The sequence below is a fragment of the Rhinopithecus bieti genome, unplaced genomic scaffold, assembly GCF_001698545.2.
Source record: "Rhinopithecus bieti isolate Rb0 unplaced genomic scaffold, ASM169854v2 scaffold_6380, whole genome shotgun sequence".
In the NCBI taxonomy this organism is placed as follows: Eukaryota; Metazoa; Chordata; class Mammalia; order Primates; family Cercopithecidae; genus Rhinopithecus; species Rhinopithecus bieti.
Window position 1 is genome coordinate 9755358 of NW_016806642.1, and position 13597 is coordinate 9768954.

The window sequence follows — 13597 nt, forward strand, 5'->3', positions numbered from 1 at the left end:
GTGCCTAGTGTAAGGATAGTGTGGCAGTTTCAAGGGGTTCAAACCAGCCTGGGCAAACATGTTTGTACTTTCGGGGAGAAAGCTGCCATTTGGTGTGGCCCCAGGTGCTCAGGGCTTCATGGCAGAATGACGAATTCCAGTCCTACTGGCTGGGAAGGGTTGAGGCTGGTCTGAACTGCATGTTCTGTACTGCCTGCCTCAGGCTAGGTTTCCTCTAGGTGGAATAAAGCTGAAGCTGCTGACAAAAGACTTTGAGTACCTGCAGCTTAGCAGAGCTGCGAAAGGCAGGGCTGGACATGTTTCAGCCTTAATTATTTCCACATGAGCCTTTCCACGCACACCTATCAATGGTGGCATTCAGTCGCCACTGGCACAAGATTTCCATGGTTCTCAGTTCTTTATGTACGTTCCCTCTCTCTTCAACCCAGTGCTGGCCTCTGTGTGCACCATGCAACAGGGACCATTCCAGCACTCTTGACATAGTAAGAGCTCAGTAATTGCTGGTGTTGTTGGTGGAACACAGACGTTTACCTGTAGAAACTGGATATAAAGTTGTCCAACTTGACTGGAAGCCATAATTCTAGAAGTTCTATATAATAAATATGAATTAGTTGAGGAGAAAAATTGATATTTGTTATACTTCTATTTTATGTCAGGTACTATGCTAGGCACTTTGCATATTATCCCATTTAATCCTCACATTAACCATGAGGCAGATTTGATTTTCTCCCACTTGATAGATAAGAAACAAAGATGAACAGGTTAACAGTTTATGGATGAATTCATAAACTGTGTAAAGTAGTTAAGTAATGAAGCTGTGATTTGAATGCAGGACTCAATGATTCCATGGCTCAAGGCTTTCTCACTTTACCTTTGCTTGCAAATGGAAATAATTCAGTACTTTGATCAACTGATGAGTATCAAAAGGGGCCTCCTAGATATTTATACATCATGCTAATGAAGGGAAGCAGGGAAGAGAGAGCAATTAGGAAACTAATGAATCATCTGCTGTTGTACAAATAAGCTAATTTAATTTGTTTAGGAAGAAGCAGCAGAGTGGTTCTGCATCTGTGTTCCAGTCACACAATCTTGAACCAGTCACTTAAACTCTTGGAGATATGGTTTGGGTATTTGTAAACTGGGATCCCACTTTGTCAGGCCTACCCCACCAATTTATTATAAGGGGCAGTTGAGATAATGTATGTGCAATCAATAGGGAAACTGTAAAGAAGTATTCAAATGGAAGGCATCCCTACTGATTTTGCCTAAATAACGGACATTAATAAATACATCATTTTATATTTCAAGTGTGTTTAAAATTATAGAGTAGGGAGGCAGGCTCACTCTAGATTTTAATAAGGAAGCACTTCTAATCATGGTTTAAGGCAGGACTTAAATAAAAATTAGGTCTTTAGAAACATTTATGCTAATATGTAGTTTTAAATGATTTTCTGTGCATAATGAAAATTGACCACAAAATTAATGGGCAAGTTAATGCTAAACTGAGAAGTTGGAATTTATTAGCAGAAGTCTTTGCTTTTATTTAAGTTACTTTAGTTTTACAAATTTTGTAGGATTGTCAAATATTCAGAAGTACTGGGAGAAACCTCTTTTTTAAAAATGTAATTGTTCTTTTAAGTTCTCCCTCTAGAAATCATAAAAGGATAAAAAAGCTTTTCATATTCAAGACTCCCTCCTATTACTGTCAATAGCAGTTAAGTGTATTTATGGAGACATGAGACAGCACAAAGATTCTTCTGTAATTCGTCAGAAGTCCCATCTTAAGTATAATTACATTACACAGCTCCACTCAGTCATTAGTTTCTTGTTTAGCAACGATGTCCTTCATTTTAAATTCTTGATGGTAATTATTTGTAACTATGCCCTTGAATTCTGAAAGCATGTGTCCTGCAGTCCTGGTGAACAATGCGTGTTTCTGGATACACCACCTCTGGCTTCCCATACAGGAAATAGTCTGTAACAACAGGAAAAATTTGCAAAAGGTTCTCAGCTTGAGCTACAACCCAAAATGAAGTTGTGTGGTTATGCATGTATGTGTGTGTATGTGCAATAAAAAACTAAAAAACCAAGTCATTAGGTATAAGGCATGATTTTAAAAAATCCTTAGTGACCAATTCACATTTTAAAGCATTTGACAGTTGCTTAAATTAAGACATTAACACATACAGAAGATTGACCTGAAAGTGAATTTTTTTAGTTCTACCAGTGTTCTTTTTGCAGAAAAACATCTTGTGTTTGTGTATTTATTCATTTATAGAATACCCATTATGTGCCAAGAACTGTTTGGGTGCAGAGAACAGGCTATAAGATATTCTGAGCCCTCCAAGAGCTCACAGGTCAGTGGCCAGAGGGAAAAACAAACAAACAAACAAACAAACAAACAAACAAACAAAAAAACAGATAAGTAAATCTAAAGAACTTGATTATCCTCAGGCCTGGGAGAAATAGCAGATCATGTTGATACTAAAACCTAAGCGTTCTAGCTTGTTAACTCACGTGCTGATTTGGTACATTCTTAAAGCTGGGCGTTTCCAGGGTTGCCTTACAATATTTTTACTGTTCCTCTTGGAACTTATACTCCCCAGCGCAACTGGCAACAGCACAGATTATGCTCTGAATATGAAGATCAAATGCCCAGTCTTGATCTTCAAAAGAGAGGGCATCCCTTCTGGATGCCTCACTGGGACTCCAGCTCACTGTGGCATCGGGTCCTGTAGTTTACTGTAGCTCTGCAACATGCCACTCCATTCTGTCATTCTTGTCTTTTCTTCCTCACCTCCCCCAGCTTTTGTTCTCTTTGGCTCTTTTGAAAGCCACATTTATGTTCTTCACATATGGGAAGTATTTTTGGTCAAAATTTAAAACCTGTAATGTGTTCCTTGGCAAAATAACTTGCTAAGCAAATCTGGCTTTAACTTGAAAGAAAAGCTTTCAGTAGGCAACAAAACAAAAATCTCATAAACCACTCTGGCCACATGGCAATTCTTATTCATCAAAGCTAACTATATTTTACATGCATGTATTAAATAAAACCTCCTTTCTCAGTGAAAGGAGGTGTGTACTGGAGTGATTAAAATTGTTATTATTGAGCTACACGTGGTTTCTAATCAAATTATATATAGACATTTACATTTTTCCTAACACACTGGCTTTATAGTAGGAACGAGAATGATTTTCTTAGGGATTAACCTCCTAGCTAGGAGGCACAGAGAGAACCATGGAGAAACAATATTTGTAGAGTGCCTATTGTCTGAAAGGCATTGTGCTAAGGGCTTTATCCACAGTTCTTTCACTGAATCCTTATCACCCACCCTAGGAGGTAGGTAGCAGGATGATCCCACCACAGAGGGAAAGACTGAGGCTTAGACAGGTTAGCTATCTTGCCCAAGGTCTTTCAGCCCTTCTCCTTTCTATCAAGCTGCTCCTCACTGTTGAGATGCCAAAGGTGTCCTAGTGTTGCCATGTTTTTTGCCTCATTTGTGTGTGTTTTCCTTTCTCTCTAAAGCAGTGAGAACTCAGGTCAGGTTTGGTTTGGATATGAGTTTGCTTGAAAGAATGGCCAGCACCCGGGGCTTGTCAACCAACAACACGAGCACTGCAACTGAAGAGCAGGTGGAGGGCAGGATTTCTCTCCGGCTGTTACAATGGGTTGATACCTAAAGTTTTGCACCCAGGCAGATCTGGATTTGAATCCTATCTCTGCTACCGTCTGGTGACTCTGGGCAAGCTATCTTTTCTGAAACTCAACTTTCTCAACTATAAGGTGGGGGTAATGCTGCCTACCTCACAGTGCTGTAGGAGGATTGGAGAGGACATACGACAAGGCAGATAGTTGGTAATTATTCATGCTTTTATGTCTGCCTTTTGCACCCACAGACAACCACTGCATTCACCAGGGCTTCGTGTGAGCAAGTCCAGGCCTGCCGGTTTCTCAGTCAGTGATAATCAGCTTTTGCAGCTGAAGCCTGTTTGACTGTAGACCTGACATCTTGCTTAGATCCTGCAATACCTGACTCCTCTTCTGTAGTGATCCCCAATCCTCCTTTATCTCTAGTGCAACCTCTGGCTGGGGTCTATAAATGCACTGGGCTTCCTTCTGCTCTTAGGCCAGCTAGATCAGACATGCACACCCACCTTCACTAGGGGCTATGCCTAAGGTCCCTATATCCTTTGGATACTGTAGAATGCTATTGCAGAGCTGACCTTCATAACTGGGGTGCTCACTCTTCTCCATGCTTACTACTGTTATTATTCTGAGCATCTTCTAGGAGCAGAGCCCTGTTATAACACAGGCATTGACCATGAAATTGAGCTGAGTGCTTTATATATATTATCTCCTTTAGTTCTCATTATAATCCTGTAAAGTAGGTGCTATTAACATATTCAGGCCGGGTGTGGTGGTTCACGCCTGTAATTCCAGCACTTTGGGAGGCCGAGGTGGGCGGGTCACAAGGTCAGGATATCGAGCACATCCTGGCTAACACAGTGAAACCTCGTCTCTACTAAAAATACAAAAAATTAGCCGGGCGAGGTGGCGGACGCCTGTAGTCCCAGCTACTCGGGAAGCTGAGGTAGGAGAATGGCATGAACCTGGGAGGTGGAGCTTGCAGTGAGCTGAGATCGCCCCACTGCACTCCAGCCTGGGTGACAGAGTGAGACTCCATCTCAAAACCAAAAAACAAAAAACCATATTCATACGCGATATCTATTCATTTCTTTCTTTTTCTTTTTCTTTTTTTTTTTGAGATGGAGTCTTGCTCTGTCACCCAGGCTGGAGTGCAGTGGCGCGATCTTGGCCCACTGCAACCTCCGCCTCCCGGGTTCACACTATTCTCCTGCCTCAGCCTCCTGAGTAGCTGGGACTACAGGCGCCTGCCACCACACCAGGCTAATTTTTTGTATTTTTAGTAGAGATGGGGTTTCATCGTGGTCTCGATCTCCTGACCTCGTGATCTGCCCACCTCAGCCTCCCAAAGTGCTGGGATTACAGGCGTGAACCACTACACCCAGCCCGATTCATTTCAAAATGAGGAAACTGAGACTTAGGAAGATTAAGGACCTTTCTCCAAGTCACACATCTAATAAGAGGTAAAACCAGGCCTAGGATCCCAGGCCAGGGCTCATAGCTGTTATACCACACTGTTTTTCATCCTATCTGTCACCCTTCCCCTTCCTCCTTTTCTGATTGATGTGCTACATGCAGCAGGTACTTTTTTTTTCATTGTAGCATTTCTCACAATGTACTGTCACCAATTTATTTGTCTATGTCTCTCCTTAAATAGGGAGATTCCTGAAGGCAGGAACCATGTCTTACTTATTCCTGTAGACCAGTGCTTACCACAATATGTGGCACAAGGTACTCCAGAGGATGTTTGTTTACTGAATTATATTGGCTTTTTCTTCTCTACCTGCTGTCTTTTGCTGAAGTCTTAGCATGTCCTCTACCCACACTCATTTGAGCTATGGCAGCTCTCAAATCAACGTTAGCAGTTACTCTTGGGTCTGAACTTACGTGTGGGTGTTGACATACATATGTATGTGTATGTCTGTGTGCGTTTGTGTGTTTGCTGTGGTATCAACTAAAACAGCTAGTTTTCCCAGTGCTTGTCTACATCAAAAGCTTTTAGCCATCATGTTTCTTCAGTTCCCTTTAATCTGGAAACTTTCCACAGCCTTTCTTTGTCAGCATGACATAGACATTTTTGAAAAATATAGTCCATTAAAAAATAAAATGCTTCCCCTGTTGGATTTGTCTGATGTTTCCTTCTGATTAGATTCAGGCTCTGCATTAAAATGCTGTTTCTTTTCTCGTATTTGGAGGCACACAATGTCCATTTGGCCATCTGAAGTTGATTTGAGGCACCTAATCAAGACGTTGTCCTATTTCTTCCCTGTATACTTAACATTCTTTTTCCTCTTGTAACTAATAAGCAAATGCTGAAGAGACATTTTAAGATGATGCATATATCCTGTTACTCTTCAACATTCCCTCCTGAATCCATTGATGATTCCTGCCTATACTTGTCTTTAATATGATGATTGCAAAATGACAATTCTGGAAATAAATGTGGTATCTGACCCTAGACTAGATCCTGCACAGGAGGGGATAATACCATAAAAGACATCGACTATGCATTAGATGTCCTACTTAAAGTAATGTAAGGTTTTCATTTAATAGTTGACATTTAATTGATTAAAAAGTACAGGCCTCCCCTGGATTGAACGGCCCCCAGATCTAGTCTCATGTGAGATCCTATGACTCTATGTGAAACTTCTGTTACTATGATGGAAACTGTATGGAAACTGAAACTAAATAATAGTGGTATGAAATGAAGACTCTAATTCTGGTTGCACATGTTTGTTTTCTTTATTAAAAGACAATACAGAAATGATGAAACAATACCTCAAGGGTCTTGAACATGGATGAAATGACAGAGGTCTTTAATGCAATGGCACAGAAGCTTCTGGCATCAGCACCTGCAAGCCCTGTTCAGTTGTCATTCATGATCGCCAAATACTCCTTCTGGTGTTCAACCAGCTTCAGGAATACTTGGTATTTCTTATCATAGTATCTGTGGGAGAAACATAAATATGTTGAATGATCTCAAGACAAAACTGCCATGGGGCTTCCCTGTACATTTAGAAGAATGGGAATATACCTGTGGTGGTGATGCTGACACCTAGATTTTGAATGCTTACAGCATCCTGGGCAATGAATTAGCATGTTTCAGACCTATGATATGTGACCTGCATGAAGTTTTATTATCTCCATTTTAGAAATAAGAACATTTAAACCCCATCTCTATTAAAAATATAAAAATTAGCCGGGCATGGTGGTGGATGCCTGTAATCCCAGCTACTCAGGAGGCTAAGGCAGGAGAATCGCTTGAACCCGGGGCGGGCGGAGGTTGCAGTGAACTGAGATCACACCACTTCACTCCAGCCTGGGTGAAAGAGTGAGACTCCATTAAAAAAAAAAAATTTCTAAATGAGAGGCATATACAAAATAGTATAGATAAAAATTGGCAGAGCTGGAATTGAAACTTATGTCTGTCTGACTTCAAAGCTTCTGCTGTGTATACAAAAAGGCCCGAACTTAATGGAGACCCTTTCACATTGCCAGCTTCAATAAATATTTCCTATATAACTAGCCCCAGGTTTGATGACTGGCCTAAAATCACAGCCTGACCAAAGACGAGACTGAACATTTTAATTGCCCTTTTGCAGATTCCACATCTAGGTTTCCCTTGTGAACTGCTTTATCCAGGAGCAAAACTCCATGGAAAGGTGACTCATGCCTTTTCTAGAGCTGTGCTCGCCTTCCAGGCATCTCATAGTGGCCCTTGCTCTCCCTGTCCTATCTGTCTGACTCTTTGGGTTAGACCTGTTAGGCAAGACCTCCATGGTATTGCCATGAATCAGACAGCAGAACAGCTGAAGCTGCTCTGGCATCATAATCCTGAAGGAATAATAGGAACCGAGACAAATTATACTTGCAGCCTTGCAACTTTGTCCTTACTCCTCTTGGTTGGGAAACTGACATAGGGTGAGGGGATGAAGAAGCCAGTTTAGCATGTCTTGGTTTATTCTGGGGTGCTCTGAAAAGGAGTCCTCATGAAATTTTGGTGCAAAGTTGTGCATTGGGGGAGAGAGGTTGTAAAAGTAACCTTGGATACACAGAGGGACCTACCTGATATTTATTATACTGTAAGCATTCTGGGAACGTAGGAGTTGTGATGGGGCCAAGCACAAGGTTAAAAGGTGAACTCCGAAGCCTGGGTTGGAATCTTAATGTGGCCCAATATTAGCTGGGGGACTTTGGATATGTTACTTACACTATTTCTGCCTAAATTTCTCCATCTGTAAATGGGGATAATTATGGGATCTACTTCAGGAGAGCTGTTGTGTGAATTAAACGTGGAAATACATGAAAAGAATTTAGAACAGTACCTGACTCATAATAAGTGATATAAGTGCTAGTTACTAATTTTTAGGTAATTAATATTTTAATATTATCATCAATATAGCTATATGTAGGTACTACTAAAACCTACTCTATGACTATCCAAATTTATTAGTCGCAGAATTATTTTAGGAACAATTTGCTCCTACTAATGATGCTCTGTGACAATATAATGGTAAGCAATTCTTTCACTACATGAGATGGATTTCTTGACTTTAGAACCTCCAAATTGCTAGAAGGGAGCTAAGGGGAACACCCCTTCACACACACTTGAAGATTTACAATGTTAATACTGACAACTTTGCCGTAACTTTGTGCACTGGCCTTATTCTTTACATAGGTGGAATCATGCAGTATTCGTCTTTTTGTGGTTATCTTATTTCACTTAGAATAATATCCTCAAGGTTCACTGATGTGTGGCATGTCAGAAATTGCTTCTTTCTAAGGTTGAATAATATTCCATTGTATGCACATATCATTCTTTGTTTATATGTTCATCTACAAATGAACACTTAGGTTGCTCTCACGGTTTTAGTTATCATGAATAATGTTGCTGTGAACATGAATGTATAAATATCTCTTCCATACCCTACTTTCAGTTATTTTGGGTATATACTCAGGAATACAATTCCTGAATCACATGTTAATTCTCTTTTTAATTTCTTGAAGAATGGCCATACTGTTTTCTGCAGCAGCGATACTATTTTGCATTCTCACCAAATATACACAGGGGCTCCAATTTCTCCATATCCTTGCCAACATTTGTCGTTCTCTGTTTTAAAATAGTAGCATCCTATCGGGTGTGAGGTGGTATCTCACTGTAGTTTTGATTTTCCTAATAGTGATGTTGAATACCCTATCACGTGCTTATTGGTCATTCATAAATCTTCTTTGGAGAAATATCCATTCAAGTCCTTTGCCCAATTTTTTTTTTTTTTTGAGACGGAGTCTCGCTCTGTCGTCCAAGCTGGAGTGCAGTGGCCGGATCTCAGCTCACGGCAAGCTCCGCCTCCCGGGTTTACGCCATTCTCCTGCCGCAGCCTCCCGAATAGCTGGGACTACAGGCGCCCGCCACCTCGCCCGGCTAGTTTTCGTATTTTTTAGTAGAGACAGGGTTTCACCGTGTTAGCCAGGATGGTCTTGATCTCCTGACCTCGTGATCCGCCCGTCTTGACCTCCCAAGGTGCTGGGATTACAGGCTTGAGCCACCGCGCCCGGCCTCCTTTGCCCATTTTTGAACTGGGTTGTTTTTGCTTTTTTGTTGTTGTTGAGTTTTAGGAGTTCTTTATACATTTATATATTCTGGATATCAATCCCTTTTTGGATGTATGATAAGCAAATGTTTTCTCCCATTCTGTGAGTTGCCTTTTTACTTTGTTGATAGTGTCTTTCAATGCACCAAATTTTTCAAAGCACTTTCAAGGGACTCTTCCAGGGCCACATATAAATTTGGACTGGGCAAAATAATGCGATTTGGGGTCATCCTAAACATTTACTCATTAAACTATAGTCACTAAATTGTGCTCTTCGTGATTGTGAATTTTCAAATCAGCCGAATCCCTTCTCTTCAAAATGTGCCTCAAGGCAGTCCCTTGCTTCTGTGTGGCAGAGGCCTAAGTAAATGTCGTCCCACATCGTTAACAGTGTGATCTATTAGGCAATGAGATGAGGTTGGCTCAGAAGGAAACTGGCTTCTTCTGACTCCTTGCAAATCTCTGGGTTGCCTGCAGATGGTGCTAAAGCACCGTGTGTGGCACCTCCTTCACAGAGAACAGTGGCCAGCTGCCAGCTCCCAGCAAGCAGCCAAGGACTCTTTTCTAAAGAAACACGTGGGGTTTAGGGAAAGAACTTAAAAACTTCCCTAACAAGTCTTGGGAGGGTCAGGGAAGAGATGGAGAAAGACAATCTTTCTAATTTCACAAAAAGAGGGATGCTCCAGCTGCCTCCAGGGAACAGAAACAGGGACAGCAGCCCATAGCTCCTACTGCCAATGGGAACTCAGATCTCTCTACCTTCCTGCATGGAGCTCCCTTATGCAAGGCCTGCAGCTTCCACCCTGGCATTTAGAGAAAGGTTTATATTCGGAGGATTAGCAGCCTGACTCTATGTGGAGACAAAGGAATTGAAAAGAAAGTGGATTGCTTTTCCATGAACATTTCCAGTTCTGGTAAAAACTGATCCTGCTTCAGTGGGATCTGCACCTTTGCCTGTTCATCATGTTAAGTGGAATTTGCTTTTAGGTCTTAACCTTGAATACTTTCCTAAAATTATAAAAGCACTTCCACAACAACTCCTTCATCTTCAAAATCACCACCAGCAAATTAATAGAGGTCTTTTACATCTCTAGCCTGGATTCTTGAAAGAGCCTTTTATTTGGACTCTCTATTTCTACCCTGAGCCCCCTGTACTGGATCCTTTAAGAGGGATATTTCTGATCTGCATCGACCAGGTCGCACCTCTGCTTAGAATTCAGCATCTCTGTTCTGCCTATAGGGTGAGGTTGGAGGTCTTTGGCATGGCCTCCAAGGTATTTATGAGCTGACCTCCCCCTACCCAATTCTATCCTTCCCCAGTCCCATTTCCTGCCATTCCCCATCTCATACTTTGTGTTTCTGGATTATGAGTTGTTTATAGTAACCTGAATGTACTATGCTGCTCCCACCTTTATAACTGTACACGTTATTCCTTCTACTATGAATATTCTTTCCTGCCTTGGCCTGTCTACCAATTTCTTACAGTGCTTAAAGTTAGCTTGGACATAACCTCCTTCCAAAAGCATTCTCTCATCTCTACAGGCTCCCATCCCTTTCTTCCTTGGGCAACTTTGTCACCTGGCAATACTTCAATTGTGGAACTTACCCCGTTGTTCTAAAATAATCTATGTGCCTAAATCAGATTGTTTTATTCCCCTGTAACACCTGCCTGGAGCCCAGCATAATGCCTTGAATATAGCAGGAATTAAATACATTAATATTTTGTTGAATTGGGATTAAAATACTGACCAACACCATTTTTTAGATTTTGATGCCAAGTGATATAAAGAGTAAAAGAATGGGCAGATGCTACTGGGTCCTTTGATGCAGATATAAGAGATCCCTACTTTAGAACAGAGAAGAGCAGATTTGCTGCCAATTACCTAGGAAAAAGAACATTGGTCTGAGAGTTCAGAAGCTTACATCTGACCCCCAGCTCTGGCCCTACATAGTTCTGCAATCTTAGATAAGTGAAGGTGACGTTACCTCCCTGGAACTTAGTTCTCTTAACCACTAAATTAAAGGACTGGATTAGTTGACCACCTGAGTTTATTCCAGATCTATAGTTGCATGTGTGTGTGTATGTGCTCAATTCCTTAGCACTGTACATATAAAAAATAAACACTTACCTTTTATCCTGTAGTCTCGGGAACACAACTTTCCCAACTTTGCTCATTTTTGCCATTGCTTCCTGTTAAATGGAAAACAATACAGACAGTTCAGTTGGAAAGCAAAATCCAAAGTGAGGCTTGTCACAGGCAAAACATTCTAATTAGAATTTGCTTCCCTTAAAAAACGAGCCGGGCATGGTGGCAGGCGCCTGTAGTCCCAGCTACTTGGGAGGCTGAGGCCGGAGAATGGCGTAAACCCGGGGGGTGGAGCTTGCAGTGAGCTGAGATCCGGCCACTGCACTCTAGCCTGGGCGACAGAGCGAGACTCCGTCTCAAAAAAAAAAAAAAAAAGAATTTGCTTCCCTTTAAGATATTTGGTTAGTCCTCTTTTTTTTTCAACTTATTTTCTCTGGTAATAAGAATAAAACACAAAATAAGAATAAAACACAGTGAACATTTAAAGTTTCAACTATGACCACATATCCTGGGCTTAATAAATACTTGTATATTGAGGCCTCTGGGGCATAAACAACCCAGAAGGCAAAGCAGTTCTGTGACTGCCTCCAGGGGTGAGTGGGAAGAATTATTTCCCCTCCTCACTACCTGGACACAGGGCAGAAGAATGGAACATAACCAGCCGCTGAGTACATCGTCTGCTTACCTAAAGATAGCAATCACTGAATGGAACTCACTTTGCACCTATACTTGAGGCTAAAATATTTAAGACCTCTTCAATTCAACTTCAGCTCTTTTTCCAGCCATCTCTGAAGTTGTGAGTACCTACTGAGACCTCTGGGCTGAGTCTAAGTGACTTGAGTTCTGGAATGTGACGTCAGGACATTCTTTTCTTTACAATGGGGCACTCAGGCAGATGACATGTTACAGCATCTGGGTGGACATGGTATGGTGTGTGCAGCATCAAGATTAACCATGGATTGTGTTGGCTCCCATATGAGCAGAAGAGTAAGGTTTTTTTAAGGAGTCTCTTAGGCTGTTAAGGCCATGAGAAAGTAAACTTTGGAGTTCAACAGACCTGGCTAGGGAAGATGGCAAGCAACAGTATGACAAAGCTCTACAGCATATGCTCAGTCTTAGGAACGGCTATTGAATTCCTATTGCTAAGGATGCAGTCATTCTGGGATCACATGTATACAACTTCTTATTCTACACATTTGTTAATCACTGACTATGTACCAGACACTCTGCTAGGGGTACAGATTTGCATACAACATACTCTTTATCCTGGAGAAACTCGAATACTAGTAAGGGTGGAAAAAATGTAAAAAAAAAAAAAAAAAAAAAAAAAAAAAAAAAAAAAAAAAAAAAAAGCTGAATACCATACAGAATACGAGAGCCCCTGGGTATCTTCAAAGCATTTCCAAGTGTTCCCGCTGACCATCTTTGCCACCTTACTGTGACTGATTGACCGATTTGCATGCCACTAATTTCCTTCTGCCACCTTGTATATTTTCTGGTTTATGTGTTCATTGTCTGCCTTCTCCACTCCTTGCCCTAACCAGAATTTAAGCTGCACAGGGCAAGGACTTGTCTGTTTACTACTGAATCTCGACACCTGGAATATTCATAAAACACATTGCCTCCCTTTCGTGTGCCAAGCATAACACTCAATCTACATGGAATACAGAGAAAGATTGTATGGGCCTTTCATCAAAAAGCTTACCATAGAGTGGAAAAGACATTTACTGTGATCAAAATAGAGTGTGATAAATACTACGCTAGAAGCGGATAAACTTCTTTCAATAGTTATTCAAGGGTTAGGTAACCTGACGGTTCTTTCATCTGCTAGCTTACACGAATTTCCACTCTGGCCAGGTTGCTCTATGGACTCTTCCATGAGGATAGCATGTGCATTCTGAACTAGTCATCTAGCTTCCTAGCTCTCAATGGATCTGAATGTGCTGATTGGGAGATCAGAGATGCTAAGAGTAGCCAGCACACTGACAGCAGAAAGAAATGGCAGTCTTAAGTAGGGAGGAGATTTTTTTAAATGAAAAATTATTTGACAAGGAAACCATGGAGAAAGATAAAGACTAAAAGGGCTTTCTGGAGTCATATTGTGAAGGGCCGGACGGTCAAACACATCTTAGTGAAGCTGCTGCCATCCCACTTCGCAGAGGTATGTTAAGAGCTCTGCTTGCCTCAGAACATTTTCCTTCATAGACGAAGTCCTGATTCCCTTAGAGCAAGCTCGGGTATTGTTGAGATCATCTCAGCAATCCCCATCATCA

The 13597-nt window shown here is 41.3% G+C and overlaps 1 protein-coding gene across 13 annotated transcripts in view; it reads right to left on the bottom strand.

The window, feature by feature from the left end:
* Nucleotides 1-1659: 1659 nt before the first annotated feature.
* The window catches only part of FGGY (FGGY carbohydrate kinase domain containing), a 457075-nt gene continuing 445137 nt past the window's right edge, over nt 1660-13597 (bottom strand). For 12 of the 13 annotated variants that reach the window (XM_017877238.1, XM_017877237.1, XM_017877242.1 and 9 more), the window contains 2 exons: nt 11367-11428; nt 6364-6593 (listed from right to left, as the gene is read on the bottom strand). In XM_017877238.1, coding sequence (XP_017732727.1) covers nt 6512-6593; nt 11367-11428 — 144 coding nt within the window. In that variant the 3' untranslated portion in view covers nt 6364-6511. Of the gene's footprint in view, nt 1976-6363; nt 6594-11366; nt 11429-13597 lie in introns of those variants that run through there. The other variant, XR_001886587.1, reaches the window with a different exon arrangement.